This window comes from Mesoplodon mirus, assembly GCF_964341445.2.
Source record: "Mesoplodon mirus genome assembly, chromosome: 9".
NCBI lineage: Eukaryota > Metazoa > Chordata > Mammalia > Artiodactyla > Ziphiidae > Mesoplodon > Mesoplodon mirus.
In genome coordinates, this window is record NC_138985.1 from 80,484,447 (window position 1) to 80,507,226 (window position 22,780).

Consider the following 22,780-nt stretch of genomic DNA (forward strand, 5'->3'; position numbering starts at 1 on the left):
AAAGTACAGTGTCCTACATAAGCAAAGCAATGAATGCTTCCTTGTTGTACCCTCACTGCTTTTGATATTTCTGATAAAGTTGGTGACAGAGGCATTTCAGAAGTACTTTGAATAGGAGTTTCTTACTTCTACTTTGATGCTTAAAAGTATATTGCTGCAAGACCATCAGCTAAAGTGAGATTTCTACTAACAAAAAAAATTAATAACTTTATAGATATTTTGTATTGCCTTTTGAAGAAAAACCCTAAACCAGGTTGAAAGCTATACAGTATATCTAATCTATTACTTTCTGTTTTATTCCCCATATTATTATTTTAACGTGTTCTGTAGTCATTTTACTTTTTCAGCAATTGAAATTAATACATGAAATGCAGTTTTTACATTGAGCAAGAAAAGCTTTTGCTTTAAGAAATGCCACGTCCCTACCCTGAATCCTTGGGCTCTAACCCTATGTCCATACGTTCCTGGACAATGCCTCAAGGTAAAAAACAAAGATTTATTCTGTGCTCAGTGTCTGATTTGAAATATTCAGAATATAGACTTACTCAGAGATTGGAAGCTGGTTTAATACATGTGCCAGCCATCCTGAAAGGCATTTCAGTAGGCTCTGTACCCTGGCATTTGTTTTAGAAATAATTGCATGCAAATGTAGTTTAACATCTGTACTATGTCTCTTAATCCTAACCAGGCATTTTCCATTAGATGTACTCTGAAAATCACATTAAGAAAAATATATCATCTGTGAAATTGTATTCTGAATGCCCCAAATAGCAAAGAAAGGGGCAGTATCCAGTTAAATCTAATGTGAAGCATTCCTTTTTTCTCCTGAATCCCAAATTTTAAAATGTTTATTTCATTTCTCTTAGTGCTGCACTATAAAATTGAAATGAGATTTTCTGTTTTCCAAATTTTTCCATTTAGCTTACCACAAAACTTTCCTGCTATGTAAAATTTCCTTAATTTTTGCTTGGTAATACAAAATGTAAGTTAGTTTATGTTGGTACCTTTATGGGAGTACAATTCAGATAAGTTACATTTTAGTACATTGTATTCTTGCAAGCAGAATTTTCCAAGCGGAATTTTGTTACTGAACTGACTTTAAACATACTGTAATTTACCCGTGTACTTTAAAAATTAGGAAAAGAATATTAAGGAATAAAACATATACAAAGTCCTAGGAAAGCAACTGACTGGAAGGAAGAGGAAGGGGAGTTCCTGGAAAAAAAGTTATTTCTTGCCATCACTGAGATTTAAAAGAATATCTTGTGCTCTTCTGCATTGGTCACAGTTACTATGTCAAGATTGTAGTAATATGACTCTAAATACCTAAGAAATGTGTTCATGTATTTGACCCTTCAATTTAATCCTCCAAGAGAAAGTCAGGTGGTGTACACATGTAATTATGAGAAATTTGAAGCACCTAAAGGCCACTTTGCTTTCCATGATGCACTTGAAGATCTGGCTTCTGACTCTCTGTCTCCATCCCTGCCACCCTCTCTTGCCTAGCACTCTTTTCTCTGACCTTGCTGGACTATCAGTGTTTCTCTGAATGATGCAGGAACCCCTATACCTTCAAGCCTTCGTAATGGCTGCTTCTTTGGTCTTGAATGCTTTCCACCTACCCCCACCTCACACCCATTTGTATACTGATGTCCATTTATTATCACCTAGTCTAAAATACTTTGCTATCCACTGTCTGCCATGTAAGTACTAAGTACCCTTCCTCTATACTCCCATAGAACCCTGCGCATCTATCTGTCATAGCACTTATTATGATACCCTTCACTAGTAGTTTGTCTTCCTGATTTGTCTCTAACCTCTTTGGGTTAGGGACTCCTACTTAACCTTGCATCCCCATTCTTAACCTAGTAAGTAGTTTTCCATGGTATCCTGCAGAAGTGAAAGAGAACCCCACCCAAAATTTAGTTTAGATGTCGTAGCTGATGACACTCAACACACCAAGAGAATTTGAGAGAAATTTGATTACTCACATGGGAGATGCCGGGGGAGAACCAATGGGGCACAAGCAGGTCCAAGCTGGTTTGGGATAGTAGAGGGTGTAGGCTGGGTCTGTATAATGGCTATGGGGTGAGCTGGGGAAAAGATCCCTTGAACAAGTGTTTTAAATTTTCCTCCAGTGGCAAAGGTGGAGGTGCATGCACAAGTTTTCTGCCCAGATGTGGAACCATAGAGGAAAAGGAGGTTAAGGCCTAAAAAGTCAACAGTCAAATAAGAAATGGAGTCAGACCCTTTACTGTAAGTGGCAACTAGATGGTCATTAAATCTTTGGTGAATAAAATACTGAACGAACTACAGTCAGTCAGTAGCCCCCCATCATCAACAGGTAGCTTCAAGTACCTACATGTCCTGTACACCATCCACTTCTTAATGCTTTCTCATTCAATAAGGAAAGTTGTTTTACCCGGGCGTGTTTCTTACCTTCTGCTACCTCACCTAACCTCCTTAAGGCAACAAGAGACATCTGTATTTTCTTTTGACTACAGCAAAAAAAGAGCAGAAACCTAAGGACTATTACTCTTATGTGAGCATAAGCTACTTCTGCCTAGCCCCAGTATACGCAGGGGGAAAATCCTATGCATAGAATCCATCTTCTTTATCTATTAAGTAATTACTGTATAACTTAAAATACTGTCTTCCATTCTCCAGATGATCATGAGAAATCCAGCTCCCTGTTTTATTTTTTTTTTAAGAAGAGCTTAACATATTCTCTTGAACAAAGCAAACAAGCATAGAACAAAAATAGAATATTCTACCAGTACTCTGCATGAGTATCTCATGTCGGAAGTGTCTGTTGACTGCTGTCTTCATCTCCTCTTAAAATGTAATAAGTACATCACTTGGAGCACTACAGGCATCTTTTGTTTTCCAATGACTTTAGGCGCATGAAAGATACTTAATTAACGTCCCTGGAGATTCAAGTTGTCTAAGTAGTCAGTGGACAGGTGTAGGTCTTATTCTTCTCACAGACGGCGCCGGGTCATCTGCCCCATCCTTGAGCTCAGCTTTACCTCTGCAGACAGCTGGGCTCTGTGGATGAGAGGTGTCCATGTCTTTTCTATTCCTGGCTCCTCTGCTGAGGTTTCTAACAAGGGTGCCAATTAGTGCCAGTTACGATGGCAGCTTTCTGAGGTGAATAAGAAGGGGATTGATGAAAACCAGGGTGAAAAATCTGAGTTCGACACTGTTATATTGTGTAATCTTTGTTAATTCTTCAATTCTTTTAAGCTGTGAAATGGGGATCGAATTTATTTTAGAAATGTCAGTGATTTAATTGATTAATATTAAGTACTTTAAAATCTCAAATCTTCCAACTATGTGGTATGTGGATTGAGACAATAGCCATCACTAAACTTTCTTTGCTAGTGTTTACCTACCCTTTCTTTTTTAAAGAAAAGAAAGGAAATAATTTAGAATCTGTTGAACAAGGAAAAACAAATGAGTATGTAATCTTAAATTATGATAAAAATAAAAATCCTAATGCCCATCAAGAATCAATACATTAATAAATGTACCTGTGCAGATATTTTTAAATTTAACCTAATGTTTTATTTTGCCATTTTTGTATATTAAACTGTGTTTTGCAGAATAGAAAGTCTGATTATACAAGCTGACATTTTAGGAGAGGAAAAGATTTAAAAAGCTGACATTATGACAGCAATTTGTGATTACTTCACTTAATTTTGCAACTAGTAAAACATGAGGTAGCCAAGATCATGACTTCCAGCCTTATCTTTTGTCTCTTTTGTCTTTGGATTATAACCTAAAATTTGCTCCAAAACTTAATTTAAAGGCTATCAAAATTTAATCCTAATTTTGGCAGTGAGATCATTGATTGAAACATTTTGAAGTATTCTTGTTAGTTTATTTCTCCGGCTTCAAGTCACAGAAATACACATAAAACTTAAACAGAAAAGTGGGATCTGTTCAAAGATACAGAATTGGTCACAAAATACAAGGAAAAATGAAACAAAAATCTGGTCACAGAAAGATAAGAAGCAAAAGCAAGATCGTTGGACAGGCTCTGTGGGGTCCCAGCATTAGGTTGGATGAATTCCTGTTTATTATTCTCAAGAATCAGTTATTGAGAGAGGGAATCTGATTGGCCTATTTGTAGCAGCCACCTACCCTTGAGCCAGTCCTACCAATTTGCATATGATGTTGGGAGCTGGGGTGCAGAATGGGGATGGTCCCCCAAGAAAAACTTTGGTGTTGTTAGCAAAAAGAGGAATAGATTCCAGGTAGAGAAGATCAACAGATATCCTCTGTAGTCACTGGGCTGGTTTGCTACAAGATTGTAGCATGGTCTCGACAATAGTTTTTTTCTCAAAGAACTCTACTCTTTCAACAGTAAGGAAACACAAGGCAATAGGGAACTGTAGGGAAATAGCACCTAGTAACACATTTGTACATGCAGATTCACTAATACATATATTCCTAAGGATTATATAAAAATCAAATTTATTTTAGATGAGTTCTCTTTCTGTTTACATAAATACAACCTTAACTACATTTTTATTTTGAATAATTAAGGAAATAGGAATCCCTAATTTAATTTCATAAATTTAGACTTTCATGTTGCGTTTGTTACCAGTGAATGGTATAATTTGGCATGTTTGGCAAGGAAAAGAAAATATACTATTTTTAAAAATTTACACTGGGGCTTCCCTGGTGGCACAGTGGTTGAGAGTCCACCTGTCGATGCAGGGGACACAGGTACGTGCCCCGGTCCGGGAAGATCCCACATGCCACGGAGCGGCTGGGCCCGTGAGCCATGGCCGCTGAGCCTGCGCATCCGGAGCCTGTGCTCCGCAACAGGAGAGGCGACAACAGTGAGAGGCTCGCGTACCGCAAAAAAAAAAAAAAAAAAAAAAAAAAAAAAAAAAAAAATTTACACTGATCCATGAAGAAAACAAGAAGAAAATTATAAACTTTTAATAATCAGTACCTTCAACAATATTCTGTATGTCCTTGGACCAATTTTTTAAAATCAATCTGAGTTAGTAGACCTAAGGAATCCCCATTCTGATCATAAGCACCGCTCTTCCTTGTCATCCTCTCCACATCACCATGCCCGCCGCCCACCTACATGGCTTCCTGATCCAACTGTATCCCATGATTAACGATGACATTAAAGAAACTCTTGCTATTTTGTAGTGTTCACTCTGACCTTGCTCTCCATTCTCCAAACTGTGGCTTTCCTTACTCCTATTCCCAAGCAAGCTACTGGATATTCCTACAGAAAATGACAGTATCAGGCAGTATTGAGTCCACAACTTCACCTTAACCTTCATCACTGTTTAGCAATCATTTTTAAACTCCTCACTCCCCCCTCCCTATGCCAGCTTCCTGCCTTAACTGTCCCCTTTCAGCTCCTACATCTCACACCAAGCTCCTATTCCCAGTGACTTCGTCTCCTACTTCAGAGATAGAATTTAGAGGCTACCAAGTAAGATCTCCCTCTGCCTCTCTCATCTCCACTCCTAAAACAAACTCATATTGGCACCTCTCTTTATGCCCTTTTGTATCACAGTGAGATCTTTTCTCCAAGGCCAACTTGATACCTGCCCTGCCCGGCCTTTCCTAGGACCTTGTCATGTCAGCCTCACAGCTGCTTTCCTGTATCTTCAGTCTCCCATTTTCTGTGAGTCTTCCTGTCTTTAAAAACCAAACACCCACAAAACAAAATCTTATTTGAACCTTTGTTTTATATCAGGCAATCTTCCTAACCCACTCCTTTCCTTCATCATTAAACTTTGGGCAAGAATTGGTTACCCTTCAGTCTCTATTCCTTCTTTAACTTATTATATTATGTCTCTATCACCACTCCCATTCTGCTTTTGAGTATCACTGACAACCTCTGAGAGTTGTATTCAAGTCAAAGTCCCACCCTACTAGACCCTGTAAGAACACTTGAGACATTTGACACCAGGCCTCTGAATTTGGTGGCTTTCCTCATCTCTGTCCATAACTTTTTTTTTTTTTTTTTTTTTGCGGTACGCGGGCCTCTCACTGTTGTGGCCTCTCCCGTTGCAGAGCACAGGCTCCGGACGCGCAGACTCAGCGGCCATGGCTCATGGGCCCAGCCGCTCAGTGGCATGTGGGATCTTCCCAGACCGGGGCACGAACCCATGTCCCCTGCATCGACAGGTGGACTCTCAACCACTGCGCAACCAGGGAAGCCCTCTGTCCATAACTTTTTATGTTCAATTGTTATATCAGTGGTGCTAAACTCTGGCTGCACCTTATCATTACCTGAGGTGCCTGAGCACCATCCTAACCTAATACAATCAGAAGCTGAAGGCGGTGGAGCCCAGCATCAGTATTGACTCAAAGCTCCCCAGGTGATGCTAGCACATGGCACAGGTTGAGAACCATTCCTTTAGATGATCTCAGTGACAGAACTTATCCACTTCCTGTGGAGTCACCACCACATAAGGTCTCAGATCTCTATATATCTTGCCTTGTCTCCTGAACTTGAGGCTTATGCTATACTCAAATGTTTGCTAGAAATAACTACCTGGATGTCCTGCAGTAAGCTCTAGTGTACTATTTCTAGTATTTTCAGTTAAAGCACATTCTCCTGTATTCCTTAAAAACCATTTTTTCTTGCATCCTCTTATCTTGCTGGTGACATCACAGCCTACTCCCAGTGTCCCTTATCCTTCACTCTCTCTATCACTCAGGTAGTCTTCAAATCCTCCGAAGTTAGCCTCTCCTCAAATTACACTGCTCTTCATTCAGCCCAGACCATCAGTAACTCTCTGGTGAACCTTTGGGCATCTTAGGCTACCAGCTACCAGTTTTTCCCAATTCCAGTCTAAGCCCACACCCTCATGCTTTTCTCTTGTCTCCTTAAAAGAAAATTTGCTCCTGCCCTTTACCTCAGGACATGAGAGAAATTCCCTTTGTCTGATGGGCAGAACTTTTCATAGTCCCAGCTTTGCAGTCTTCTCTCTCACCCCCGTCCTCATCCACACCACACTCCAGCCCATACCCCCATGATCACACTTCTCAAGTACAATTCTAAATCTTCTGGATTCTCCCTTCCTTCCTTTCCACGTCTTTCTTTTTCGAGTAATAAATTCCTCATTCTTAATACATTCTTCCAGTACAATGGAACTGTACTTTTTACCTCTTCAACAATACGTTTCTCTCTAATGTTGAGTCTCAACCTAGGATCCATGGGTAGAATTCAGGAGGTCTATGAATATGAATGGAGGAAAAAGTATTCTCACTTTCACTTCTAATTAAAACTTCATATTTTCTTCTATTATGAATGTAGGTAACAAACCACAATAGTATTGGCAGTATCTGTGACATTGTCCTCAAAAAGAATTACAGATGTTTTCATCTGTTGGCAAAAATATCTAGAAATATTAGTTATGCTTATTACTACTTAAAAATTATAGTGGTTATTAAACCTGACACTGTATCTTATTACTTAATGTATTTACAAAGAAGCACATTTATTAATATTTCACAACTGTGGCTTTTTAAATATTTTGAAAACTGAATTTCAATGTAACTGATTTCCTTTCTAACTTCTTACATTTTATTTTATGCAATTAAATTTTTTTCTGAGGAGGCCATTCTTGATGTTAATGGAGTGTCAAAGGGTTCAAGATGCAAATGGCACTTACTTAGTTGTATCCTAGTTTACAAGGCTTTTCCTCCCACTCTCCTCTGAAACCAAGGACAATTTTCATTCATTTTTATATCCACATGGCTAACATAATTTATAGCACACAGTAGGTACTGAAATATGTTCACTTACTGAGTAATGGAATAAAAGAATGAGAAATTACCTGTCCCACAAATATCCTGAACACAGAAGACAATATTTCTCAAAGTGTAATCATGGAAGCTGTAAATCACAGTCACCAAGATGCTTGTTAAAATGCATATTCATGGGCCCTATCTCAGATCTTTTGACTCTGAGTCCCTAGAAGTGTAGAATTTTCAATTATAACAGTTCATCCAGACATTCCCTTACATGCTAATGTTTGAGAACCTGTTCCAGTAGGCTATTGTGGTGCACAGCAGCCTTAAAAAATAAATAAAAGCATGAGCTTCTGTAAATAATTTCAGCTCCCTGGGCTCTATTTTCTTTCTCTGCGAAGTGACTCTTTAATGGCTGCACCCTATTCTCCTCAATATCATATGGATTTTGTAGTCAGTGCCACAGAAGGAAGTAAGGCAGGACTTACTCCTTGTTCAGAATGAAGAATGAAGAGTCTTCGGACATGTGCTCATGTTGGTTTGGTCCTGTGGGGTACATGGTCCCTGCACCTCATTGACTGGAGTCAACGAGGTTGACTCTATACTGTTTGGAGTCACCAAACAATATACCACCTACTCAGATCCACTGGTCTTATGAATAATGTTTGCCAGACAGCAGTTCTCTTTTCTTCACCTCTTGTGTCAGGGCTACGCAGCTTTTAGTCTGTTTTTCAGAGGTGGGCTGGGGATAGACAAAGTAATTTGAATTTGCAAAGCCAACACATATCACCCTGACACAACTCTGGCCACACTGTCCCTGGGACAGTCTCCATCAGATGTGATGAACGGCCTAAAGATAGCCAACCAAGCCAACAAACAGAACAGTTAGAGTGGAGGAAAGGCCAGTTAACCATTTAATTTTATTCCTGTTTCATACTAGGTCAAGAGTATCCACATTTCTTGACTGGCCGAACACTATTTTAAAATTTTGCCACCTTTAAAATGTAGATCACTCTTCCATTCAGATATCATTTTACCCCAAATTTTATAAGACACTAAAGTTTTAAACATGTTAAAAATTTGATCCCATTTTCAGCCAGCTTCAAGAAAAATTATAATTTAAAAATATTTTCATTTGTTAGGAAAGATCAATATATAATACTTTCCTATTTTTCTATGAAAATATACCTTCATCAACTTTGCAAAAATTATATTATTTCTTAGAAGTCACTTCACCTTATCACTGAATGCAGACACCCTCATATTAACTTTTTGCTTTGCCACACCAGGTTTCTAAAGAGAAAACATATTTTTTATTCATATGGAAGAGGCTTTGATTTGTATCATGAAGTCCAATAGGATACAGAAAGCTATTTGAATGCAGACAGAATGTCTTGGGAATCTTTGCATCCTTTACAGTGTGTTTTATACACAGTAGGACTTTAATAATTTTTTATTTGAAAGAAATTGAATGTTCTGAAGCAATAATGATAGCTAATACATATTAACTACATAGCTAAGAAACATTAAGTATATGGGTACCAGCACTATTCTAAGTACTTTATAAATCAGTATATTTAACAACCCTAGGACGTTGTTACTTACTACCCCCTTTCTAGAGAGAGAGGCCAGAAGAGCAAAGTGACTTGCTCAAGGTCACACTACTAGTAAGTGTTGAGTCAGGATCTGAACCCTGGCAGACTGTCTCCAGAGCTAGTATTCTTATTTCCAACACTGAACACTGAAGTCTTTATTGTTTTAACAGAAAATTGCAATGATCCATATTTAACGGAAGAATAGTTTCCCTCTGAAGTTAATGTTGAAAGCCCATTCCAGTACACTGTCCTGGCCTTTTCACTGTTAAAAGGTTCTTTGGTGCTTATTTGAAACAGATGCAAACACTTAAAACATCGATTCACGTTGTGTTTCCCTGTGATTTGCTGGATTATGTCAGGCTTCCTCCAGGAGACCCATTTCTAAATGACTGTCTGATTTCATTCGCCTTGCTACTCCTTCAATGACCTGCAGCTTCATGGATCTGTTCAAGCATGGCTGGTCGGAGGTTGATTAGTGCATCTCTTGCCAACATTCTGTCTCCTTCTGTTGTAGAAAGCTCTGGGACAGCCAGGAGAAGAAGCTGGGTGGGTTTTTCAAAGCAGTTTCTTCAACCAGGCTTTTTGGCAAGACATGATGATGGGCTAATGGCAGTGCAAAGTTTATTCTCACATACTTTTAACTCCTGGAGTTATTAGTTGGGAGTTACTTAAAAGCCTGTGCCTTTCAAATGGTTTGCTTTTTCCCAGGGTATTGTTCTTCAGTAAACATAAGATTAAGTTGACTTTCTCTTTTCATAAATTTTGCTTTTTAACTCTATTTCTAGTCCTTGCTCAACTCTTTTGATTATTTAAACTATATATCTTATAATTTTGCATGCAAAATGACAGGGCAGAAATGTCACTGTGCATCCTTAGTGTGGGACAGTCCTATCTCTTTTGTCCCTAAGGATAGATTAATGACAGTATCATTTTAATGTGCTGTATTTTTTTTTTTTTTTTTGGCAGTACGCGGGCCTCTCACTGTTGTGGCCTCTCCTGTTGTGGAGAGGTTCCGGACGTGCAGGCTCAGCGGCCATGGCTTATGGGCCTAGCCGCTCCACGGCATGTGGGCTCTTCCCGGACCGGGGCACGAACCCATGTCCCCTGCATCGGCAGGCGGACTCTCAACCACTGCGCCACCAGGGAAGCCCAATATGCTGTATTTTTATCTATGGTAACAGGAATGATTTGGCATTGTCAGGCAATGATTGCTTTGGTTAAACAAAGTTTCTGATGAACAAAAATATGTCATGGTTTCAGAAGGTGCTTCAGAATCTTGTTTTATGTCAAAGTTATCTCAGTGGTTATCAGTTAGAATCATACTGGGGAAATGTTTGAGACAATTAAAGAAGATATGTTTGGATTATACTTATATTTACTGAAATTATATTTCTGAGTCATTTGAGCTGAGAATGGAGAATATTCTCTCTCACAGTGAAGCTTCAGGCTACTCCCATCACAGAGCTCTAATCTGTAGAAGAAATGTAGCAAAAATCTCCCTCTTATAATGAAATCCTTCTGACAATTTTGGCACCTCTATCCTTTAAATGATGCCTACAGCATTTTATTTCATAGCATCTTTTGTGTATTTTTATCAATGTACTTGTACCTGGTCTGGAAATGTCCTGTTTCTTAATCGTCTCTGTATCCTCCCTTCAAACTCTGTGATTGGGATGGCAAATCTTCAGCACCTGATATGTTTTGTCTACGTTAGACACAAAGTACAATATTTAATTTGGGTGCTCTTGAAAGAGCTTAAGGTGATGTTGCTTATTTATGAAGTTTCATTTTCAGTACTGAATATAGTGTCGTGGCACCTTTGGAGTTCTCACGATGCTCACTGATTTTTGGTTTTAGGTAGATGAGTGTCGACCTGAGGATTTTTTGTTAATCTGGTTCATCGCTGTGGTACGGAGTAGCATTTCATTTCCTTTTTTTTAGGATGCTTATGACCTCCTTAAATAGCAGTCCAAAAATCGTGTGGCTTGTTTTGATTTTAACCAAAGTTACAGCTGCCTAGCTGTAAAGCAGTCAGTTTCTCTTATTATGACTAGTTCTTCAACTTGTACTGTTTTAAATTGCCTGCAATTAGCATATTTCAACCTTATTTTTAGGTTTAAATTGCAGTGTGAGAGTGTACTCTCCTCTTAGCTAATTAGTGCTATCAAGGAACAGTAGGTTACCTCATTAGTACCATGTGCATTTAATTAAAGAAGAGAAAATTGTAGTTAACCTCATAGTTAATATTTTCACAGAGTGCTTCAGTGCCAACACCTTCAATTGGAGTCACACCCCTGTGTATCTAATTATGCACTGGTGCCAAATAAGGTTAGCAAGGGTACTACAAGGCTGTTGACAAAATAATTTAGATGAAAAAGTGTTTGTTGGATTCTGACAGTAAAATATAACTTGAACGTTTTTTCTTCATCCTCATCTGCCAGCGTCAGGTGACATACTTCTTCATAGGAAATTGAAGGGAAAGAATATTTTGGAAGCCATTTTTTTTCTGTTTAAATTAATGTTACTCTTATCTTGAAGAAAATGGCATATAGTCATGTAAAGCATGTACAATCCATTTCTCAAACAGATCCCCTGAACTTCAGAGATGTATTTGAAAAGAATTATTTATAAGATGTAATATTTACATGCATCAAACCACTACAAATACTCCCTGACACCCCTACCACATCCCTCCTTGCTTTTCTTGTTTTCTGATATAATTTCCCTTGTGTATCTTATGAATGGGGATCATCCTTTCATATCATACATGAAGTCTAAGGATGTGTTGTCACATGGTCTACTCAAATGCAGTGTAATCCTTTTGCCCTTCAGACAAAATCTTTTGAAATGTCTAATGCTACTTAGGTAAAAAATGACATTCCATGTCATTTATCAATAAATAATCACTTTGCTTTTACAGATAAAAATGCAAACTATTCATTTGAGTGTATAGAGTAATTTTCAATACAAATGACACAATTCAACAGGTTTTAACAGAGATTACTGAATTTAGCTCCATAGTCTTAAATATGTATTTAATGGCAATATTTGTGTTATAGTAATGCAGAGCCAAGGCAGTTTATTTAAAGGGATTCTTGTGATTGTTCTCACATTTCATGACAAGACAGGATTTATGTTCATTCATATTGGTTATAATTGACTACAAGTCAACAGTTAGCTTTTTCAAAAAGAGATAAAGTTTTAGGGACAAATAGCATCCCATACTCTAAAATCACAGTACCATTTAAAGCTATAGGAATATTTATTAATAAACATTGGCCATAATTTTAGCTTAGAAGTGGGAAGTGAGGCTCCTAAGTCAATATCCTGGTAGATGATCGATAATTTTTGGTTAGTGGTTATTTCGTATGTTCAAATATTCAAATTAACATCTACCAAATTATTCCTGTTTTTTCCATTTTATTTAATACTATTATTAGCTGTGAGACAAAGGTGGAGTAGTCTTGCCTAGGTCAACCTACCAAGATAATAATCCAAATAATATTTTCTTAAATGATAATGTACATTATTAGCGTTAAGCCTTAAGATTGGAAAAAAAAAAAAAAAAGCCAACTCCTGATTCTCTTTGTTTAATCTAGGAATTGCTTCCAGAAACAAAATTATGTGTCTGTGGCCACTCTTCTGGTGATGGGCATCCTCACAACACATTTGCAGTAAGTTACACTGGGCAATTAGTAATTCAGCTACTATGCACAAGGCCATAGACCCAACCCTGCTATAGAGATGGTCTGTGATTTTCTATCAGCCACTACCTTCCATTGATACAGATGATCAAGAGATGACTAATGTTAAGGCACGGATGTTATTAGTTTGTTTTCTGTTACTTCTTATATTCTTGCTTCAATTATGTTTCATCAGATATACATACAGTTCACCGTTTCTGTGAGTTGATGGCCTTAAAGTTTACCTTATATATATGAGAGCATATGGCTTTTTCACCTCTGTACTTTTCTTGCGCCACTACACTTTTCTTGAACAGATTCAGGAATAATTTGATGAGATGGTATTGATATGCATAAAATAAGTGCATTGAGACTATGGATAGATACAATACATATTTTAGGGAAAAGTTCCTGTTCCATGTTCTGCAAGTTACCATATAAATATGCCAAGGCCTCTTTTTACATATTCTGTCACTAGAGTGTAATTTGTCTCTTTAGACTATAATATCCAATGAAAATTGCTTCCATGACCCAGTTCACATACTGGTTAGCCTTGGAAATGAATAACAGTCCTGAAGTGGCCGTTCAAGAATTTTTAAATAGAGCAACTTCATGTTTCTATTTACCATGGATACTACCTGTATTCCTAAGGAATCTCTAAATTTGTAAGTCATATATAGAATTTTTGCTTGTTTCCTTAAGAATTGATGTACTTTTTTAGTTTCCATGGTCTAGAATATTCTTAAATTGACTCATCCAAAACTTATTTTTTTACTACCATATACATAATATTTCCTAATTTATGATTGGTAGAACACAACATAATTAAGACTCATAGACAAATAGTCAGTGTCTTCCTGAATGAAGAAGAAATATATAATTTCATACCTTAGTTGAAAAAAAGAAAGATTTTTCTCAATAAAAATAGTGTCAGATTAACATGGGATGCTCTTCTTTGTGGAAAATATATAAACTTTAAACATTTTTAAAATGTTAGATGCAAAACAAAAATGGAAATGGAAACAGCAATAATGTACTATTTTATGGAAATAGTGAATGCAGGGGATTGGTAATAAATTTTGCACATGAAATTAGGTTTCATAATGATCTGAAATTATCTAGTTTGGCATTTCATTCATTTTAATTCTAAAGTGTTTGCCCTCCTAAGCTTTTTTTTTTACAATAATAACATTTGAAAAACTAGCAAAAATTAAAAAGCAGTGTTAAGGTTTGCTGAAATTATGTAAATTTATGTGAAAGACTAAAATAATCTTAATTTCTAGGTTTTCTCTGTATGTTTTGAAGAAAATAAATTTAAGTTACACTTCAAAAATAACTATACTTTAACTTAGTAAAGAAGATTCATTCAAAATTATACTTAAAAAAATAGTGCATTAAAAATGGAACAGGCAGTATTCTTAACTGGTAACACTTTTTCCTAAAATAATTTCAATGGAAAAATTGTTTTCTTTAGACTGAAGAGTGAGATGGCTTAACCAATAATAGTGTTTGTTCTTTATGTAAATCTACTCCTACCATTTAAAAAAATTAGTCTCTACTCCCCTGATGGAAAAATAGATCTACAGCAACAGATCTTTATATTTTCACTGAAATGTTTTCAGAATAAAAACAAACGATGGAGAAATTAAATGAATGGCTCACAGGTGCCCTGCAGTTCCTCAATGACAAGCCTGAATCTATAGCCCAAGATTGTGATCACCAATGTATTGGTCTTTCCAGAGGTATGCCACATTGTTCATGGCTGCCTTGAATGCAGTGTTGAACAGGAGTCTGAGGTTGTGCCACGTGTCTGAGACTGCAGTTAGTCTCCAAGACAGAAAGAACAACAGGATAAATTAGTAAGGTCTGCTGTGGTTGGTGGAGGGAGAGAGCATGGCAGTGCATGGATCAGGTGTTTTCCATCCCTGCAGTGCACCAAACTTAATACTTCAAATTAGTCACTGAGTGACTTTGCAAATGTTGGTTCTTGACTTCACAACACAAGGGAAACATTAAATACTAAGTAGGTGCTTATTTCCTTTATTGATTATATTAAACTTTCTGCAAGCTAAAATGGCTACATAATGTGATTTAAAACCAAGATGCAAACTAAAACAAATACTATTTGTTATTCATAGTTGACAGTTTCTGTGTGATGGTCATGGCTCTCTCTCTTAGTATTTGTTAAATTTTATAAGTACTAGTATGCTGGGGTGGTACTCGACTAAGTCTGATCACCATGAGATTACTGGTGGGATGGAAGGAACAAAGGTATAGAAAGGATAGATAGGCGTATCTAAAACCAGCCCCGTCCCTTTATAATCTATATACCTCACATTTATAATAAATTGTGAACCATTGTAATAGTTTTCTAAATTCTTAAGAGACCTTACATAATGCCCTATCAATGGATTAACTTAATATCACACATATTACTTCTATGATTGATCAACCTTCACAAATAAAAAACCAAAATTTTCAGGCATGTGTTCTAAAGTGGCAGATTAAATTAATTTTACCCCCTCTCTCCTATAAGTTTATTAACAAGCCTGAAGTAAAGTACTATAAATCTCAGGGGAGGAAAGCCACTTACAATTACCAAATGTAGGTTAAAGCCCAAATTATCTTAAAGAAATAGTAATGTTACATAGTTGAGATTAAACAGATGTCAAAAGCTCTCCATCATATCATCTTCTTTCAGGTATTTATGGTGTCAGGTTCCTAACCAAAGATGCAATGAAAATATATTTCAAAGGAGTATTTTCTGGTGTTTTTGTCTGGAAGTAGCCGTAAGATGTTGGCCATCATCTAAGTATTGTGCCTCCTTATCATCATGTTGTTGAACAGTAGAGACCCTTTTATGAACTCACTAATAGATTATGTTTATTGTGCCTCTACTAATTCACTGCAGTACTGGGCAGTGGTAGTGGTACTCACATCATGTCTACCTAAAAATTGTAATCTTAAATTCTATTCCTGTTTTTTTTTAAAGAAATGTTTGGGCTCCAGAGGTTGTACATTTAATATTCTAAGAGTAACAATTTAATACTCTTATTATAAGTTTGAATTTTATAGGAAAAAGCATTAAGTCCTGGCTTTAAAAGACAAGAAGATGAGTGTAAGTGAGCATCACTGTAAGAGATTTCTTTTCGATACTTGCTTTTCACCCTCAATTTTTCAAATGATGTATATTTAACTCTAATCTGGAAAAATCTTCACTTATTTTACTTTTCTTTCAAACTTTAGTAATGGAATTGGTGCCTTTCTTTTTTCCCTGATATATCAAACAGCTTTACAAGTGGCTAATTCTGTCAAGGTCCTAAATTTCACAACCTTTGGCTTCCCTGCCACACATTAGCAACCCAAGTTCACTCCTCAAGAAGTAGACCTTGTTGACACCTCATCTGCCTGAATGGCCTTATTAGCACCTACCTGCAGATAATATTATTGTTAGTCTTGCCTATAGGTGTTTACACCTATGTGAATACTATTTTACATAGGACTCTGCCTGTTAGCTCTAAGTGCTAAGGCAATTACGAGAATGCTCAGAGTCTTTGTCTTCTGGATCTTAATTTCAAAACATTTACCACTGGGTTAAATGCATATCTTAATGAACAAAATTTGTTGGACCTATAAATTAAAAATAAGACTTGGCTGGTCTTGGTCTAGCAGTTTTATATCACATTCAGATTAAATTATATTGACCACATTGTCATCTTTTCCCCTACAGATCTTGATTCTGTTGTGACTGACTCCTGAATGTTTTATTTAGATAGGAATTGTGGATTGGAAGAAAAAAGGAAAAGGGGATAGTGACAGTTTTAAGAATCTCTTATTTTCTGTACCAAATTCATCTCTCTTTTTAGGCTTTACATAAATTCTGCCCAGTACCAAATACTCTGTCCCATGGGCTCTGGAATCAGCTTTCTAGATTGAATATCGGGCAAATTACTTGACCTCTTTTAGCCTCATGCTCTCAATCTGTAAAATTAGGACAATAATAGTATCTGTCTCATAGGGTGGTACAGGGATTACATTTGATCCCCCAAAAGTACTTAGCATGATGACTAACACATAGGAAGTGTGCAGTAGGTGTTTGAGTCAGTATCTTTAATATCATCAATATGCTCTTGCTTGGACCAAAGAGGCAATTCTGTTTGACATAAATTTAAATATGCACTTGGTATTAACACTAAGGGGCTTTGGGCATCACCTTATGCCATGACCAGAACAGATGGAAATGTTCCTTCCTGAGAGGAAAGTCTTTATATTCATTAATTTAAGTTGAACACTGACTTCTTCCCTCACAAAAATCAGTTATCCAAATGTTTTCTGATTTGTTAAGCTAAGTGAAAGAAAAAGAACCCTCCCTCACCAGAGCTAAATGATGTCCTCAGGCAGTCAAGGAAAATCATGGCTAAAGAATGTTAAGAAAAGTGATTGTGCTCTCAATTGTCTGTATCCAACCAGAACACGTGAAGATAGGAAATTAGGAGATACATGTGGCAGTGCCAGATTATCTCCAATTATTTCTTCCCTTCTCTTTTATAAATGTATTGGCAGAGATTAACCGAGAATTAGAGATAAATTACTACGTATTAGTAGCATTGATCATTTTAACTAACAAGCTAGAGACAGTTAACCCGGGATAACAATTTTTGGAGAGTCCTTTCTATATAAAACCTATATTGCAAGATTTAACTCTTTGCTATTAATGCAAAGTTGTGTTAGTAAAATTTTAAATTTATGTTGAAGCAGTAAAAATCAGATTTCTTAATTCATCATGTTCATTTTGAGTAGTTTATATTCACTATTACGATGGGATTGGTATTGTGCTAGACCCTTTGATTTAAAATAAACCTTAAGATAATCAAACATTTCAAACACCTATATTACAGCTGATTTTGTTAATGCCATAAGCTATAATATAGTGACCATGTTTAGAGCTACTGTTAAAAACCTTCCAGATTCTCCATTGCAAGTAGAATAAAGGTTTCTGTTTTTAAAACCTTGACTGACATTTGCATGCAACTCCTTGATTAATCTTTTTCTTTCCTAGTATAACTCAAGATATTAATAATTATCTTTACACACCTTACTCAGCTGGGATGTAGCTCCCAGAGCTCAGTTCATTCTAGACACCTCTCCTGAGTGATTGCCTCTCACCTTTTATTTTATTGCAATATTTGAGACTGCCATGAATTCTCTTGATGTTGGTTCCAAGAAGGACCAGTAGCAGAGCTTTTTCAATGGGGACTCCTCTTTGAAATTTATAATGAATAATTTACTCCCCTTGATGATTCACCAAAGCATTAGTATGGCAGAAATCAGGGGCTGATGAAAGGATTATTTATTTAGTTATCTGGTTTTGTTGTTGTTAATATATTTTTCATCAACTAAATTGATACACACACTAGAATATGTATGTGGCAATAATGTGAATTTATGTTGCCCATTTGAAGACTGTATTTTTCCTTTCACATTTAAAGTTATTTGTAATGAGCTATTAGTGATAGTCTCTACAAATATGAAATATAATCTGTATTAACTTCTAACAGTTCACTCTATAGTTCTTGCATATTTCTAAACATCACTGATAAAATGTGTACTCTGTGTTTATCATTTGTATTTCTGTTCCTTGTATATTTCCACATCATTTATTGTAGCATAATAATAAGTGAAAGGCACAAAAAAACAAGTCATCCTAGTGTATACATTTTCACAGCTCATGACCACACGCACATACACAAACACACATACACATACATAGCTAAAAGATCAACTATGTAAAAGAATGTCCATGTTTTGTTGTTGTTGTTGTTTTTACGGTACGCGGGCCTCTCACTGTTGTAGCCTCTCCCGTTGCGGAGCACAGGCTCCGGACGCGCAGGCTCAGCGGCCATGGCTCACGGGCCCAGCCGCTCCGCGGCATGTGGGATCCTCCCGGACCGGGGCACAAACCCGTGTCCCCTGCATCGGCAGGCGGACTCTCAACCACTGCGCCACCAGGGAAGCCACGTCCATGTGTTTTTATTGAGTTCTATCTGCAATTCGTTTTTCTTTCTCTTCTTTCTGAAGTTAAATTTTTTACATTTGTAATTTTCATTAGGCAAATGAGTTATTTGTTATGCACGTGATTGACAAATTATAGAATCAAATTTTATTACTGGCACCATTCATGCAGCAATATATTCACTTAAAGATATTTCTAAATAACCAGATTTTTCATATATTTTAATATATAGGATATCATGTTAAACAGTACATGATTCCCATTGGCATTCAAACTTAAACCTGAAGCTGCACACTGTACTTTAAATCTTTATCCAGTGGGGTTCAGAAAGCTTACTATTATCAGAATTTGTTCATGCTGTAATCATACAATGCACCATACATCTTAGATGAAATTGCACTTGTTTATTTCCAATTAATTATATTCCTTATCAGAATGGTAATAAATTTGGTGCAAGCAGATTCATGCTACTGATAAAATAAAGAATAAAGTCTTATATCAAGTTAAGCTTTTCAAGATGAAACTTTTTTGTCGTATTTAACATTGAGGAACAGCATGAAATGCTCCGGCTCTTGCAGCCATGTTCCTAAGCTCTTTTCCCTGAAGTCGTCATTACCATTCCAGCAGACCTTCTTCCTGTTCTCTCTTAAGAGAGATAGTGTGAGATATTTTGGAATATTGGCAGAAGTAATCTACCATTCAAATTCTGTGTGTTATAACATGACACTCCAGAATAACAATATAATATCTTAATTCTAATTTAGGATTTGAGTTGTAAAATATTTAGTGGGGCTTAAAACAGACAGTATAGAATGAGAGAGAACTGAAGAGATATGACTTAAGTACTCTTACGTAAGAGTATTCTTAAGAGATACTACAGTGAAAAGGAGGCATCAAGTAAATATCTCAGAGATAAATTCTCATTAAATTAAGCATGATTCATAAATTCACATGTGGTTGTGTAATTTTAGAGAGAGAAAGAATGTTGGCAAAATGATATCAAAATTTGATAAACAAGCTTAAAGGTTTAGAAATTTAATGTTATATATGCAATATTTTCTTGAGACATAGGTAATCAATATAAAATTAAAAGAAATTAAATAATATGAGTAACATGTGTACTGTTGTTTTATCTTTCTCCCTAAATCGTTGTTGCCTGTAAGTTGCACCTCTCTTATACTCTCTTATATTAAGGGTGAAAAATATACTTCATTTGCATATTAAGGCTGGAAAGTATACGTCTTTTGCATGTTTACCCTTGTCTTTCTGTATATTACCTACGTAGTCATTCTGCTTTATTAGAGGGGTTCTGCCCTGTTAGTGCATTGCCAAAATAAGGAGGCAAGGTTGTCTAATCAACATGCATTTCCGTCCTGTAGTGACTGATGGAATATGTTAGCTTAAAAGAGCCTTAAGGGCTTCCCTGGTGGCACAGTGGTTGAGAGTCCGCCTGCCGATGCAGGGGACGTGGGTTCGTGCCCCAGTCCGGGAAGATCCCACATGCCGCGGAGCAGCTGGGCCCGTGAGCCATGGCCACTGGGCCTGAGCGTCCGGAGCCTGTGTGCCGCAACGGGAGAGGCCGCAACAGTGGGAGGCCCACGTACCACAAAAAAAAAAAAAAAAAAAGAAGAAGGCTTAAGATTCATCTAATTCAACTCCTTTATTTTACAGTTGAGAAAACTAAAGAATCCAAGTGACTTTCCTTATATCTCTTCATTATTCATTGAATTCAAGGAGAACTCTTGATGATCTGATAGTTCTTTAGTCTTGAGCCATCGTTCATATATATTAATTTTGGCAAGCTGTGTAGTTTAATTTTAATTCTATATATCTGTTAAAGAAAGAAACCACTCCCTTTTTCCAAATGTTGCTAATCACATTTACCTATAATAAGGTTTCAAAAACCGGATCAGTTTCATGATCACTTTTGAAATTACCGTGCATATTACCCGACTACTTGAGGACACTTCTTTTTTTAACATCTTTATTGGAGTATAATTGCTTTACAATGGTGTGTTAGTTTCTGCTGTATAACAAAGTGAATCAGCTATACATATACATATATCCCCATATCTCCTCCCTCTTGCATCTCCCTCCCACCTTCCCCATCCCATCCCTCTAGGTGGTCACAAGGCACTGAGCTGATATCCCTGTGCTATGTGGCTGCTTCCCACTAGCTACCTATTTTACATTTGGTAATGTATATATGTCCATGCCACTCTCTCACTTCGTCCCAGCTTACCCTTCCCCTCCCCGTGTCCTCAAGTCCATTCTCTACGTCTGCATCTTTATTCCTGTCCTGCCCCTAGGTTCTTCAGAACCTTTTTTTTTTTAATTTTTAGATTCCATATATATGTGTTAGCATACAGTATTTGTTTTTCTCTTTCTGACTTACTTCACTCTGTATGACAGACTCTAAGTCCATCCACCTCACTACAAATAATTGAGGAGACTTTTAAGGTCTCAATCAGATCTGTGAGATAGTCTAATTTATAGGTTGAGGTTTTAGAAAAGAAAAATTCAGGGATCTTTAGTGATTCCCCCAGAAATGTTTTAAAATGAATCGCAAAATCCCAGACTGTTGATTTATTGCTTACAGTCCTTTGTTAGGACTTAAGCTACAAAAAAAGACTTATTTTTTAAAGTTATGCAGGGCATTGCTATTTATCTCCTAATGTTTAGAGGCGTAAGCTTAATAGTTACAAAGTCTTAATCTTTTAGAGTCATTTTCCCTTTATCCCCTTTTATTTATTCCCCACACATCTAAGCAAGATCAGTTGCTCTGTAGGGTTTCCCTAGCTTTTCAGGTTGTCTCTTTACTATCCATCAGACAAATATTATGTCTTAACAATTGAACATAAGTGATTTGTGTGTCATCCTGACTTTAAAATACAAAATAAAGTGGATGATATAATATTGATACTTTAAGTCTGATATTGAAATATCAAACATTTAAATAGGTAAAGTTCAGAATGGATCCTTGAATTGACCAGATGAAAATGCTAAGTGACTAACATACACCTTTGATCCTGTAAAAAATATTCATAGCACTTGTAAATTGACTACTTAAAGCTATAGAAATGAGTACAGAGATTAGAAGTCTGTTGAGAAACTGTGCTTCTAGAAAAGTCCTACAAAGTTTCTGGAATGATCAATGCTGTCATTGTTAATTAGCACATAAACTCTTTTTTTATTGTTACCATCATAGGATAAATAATTGCTCCTGTTTCCTTTTCTCGTAACTTGTGTACAGTTTTTAATGGCTGCCCAGTGTCTGCTGGATAAAACTTTACAAACCTCAGCCTTGCAATTCTGTTCTCCCACCACTGGGCTCTTTTCCTTTCCCAACTTTATGCCCTATTATTTCACAAATAAAAATGTTGGGTTCTAACTCATATATCTACTTCCTGTTCCCAAACATACACTATTCCATTTTTTTCTGTTCCTTTTCATGTGTTATTATCACTCTGTAACTTCCTCTCTTTTCTAATCAGTTTATCAGATTCTACTGGTTATACAAGGTGCAGCTCAATTACTATCCCACAGGAATGCTCTTTCACCAATGTAGTCCACATTGTTTGATCACTCTTTTGATCTTGTATGTCTATACTAATCCATTCCACACTTTTGGAATTATTCTTACACAGCCCCCTGACATTCAGTTCCATTCAACGCATATTCACTGAGCACATTCTATGTATAACTCACCATGCTACAAAAATTTTCAGTAAAATAATGATCACCTGCAT

The 22,780-nt window shown here is 36.6% G+C and overlaps 1 protein-coding gene across 9 annotated transcripts in view; it reads left to right on the forward strand.

The window, feature by feature from the left end:
* Positions 1-22,780, forward strand: part of FOXP2 (forkhead box P2) — a 533,480-nt gene that overhangs the window by 403,787 nt on the left and 106,913 nt on the right. For 6 of the 9 annotated variants that reach the window (XM_082632343.1, XM_082632342.1, XM_082632346.1 and 3 more), the window contains one exon: positions 12,935-13,009. The exons of the other annotated variants lie outside the window; for them this stretch is intronic. In XM_082632343.1, coding sequence (XP_082488469.1) covers positions 12,935-13,009 — 75 coding nt within the window. The remainder of the gene's footprint in view (positions 1-12,934; positions 13,010-22,780) is intronic. 9 annotated transcript variants of the gene reach the window in all.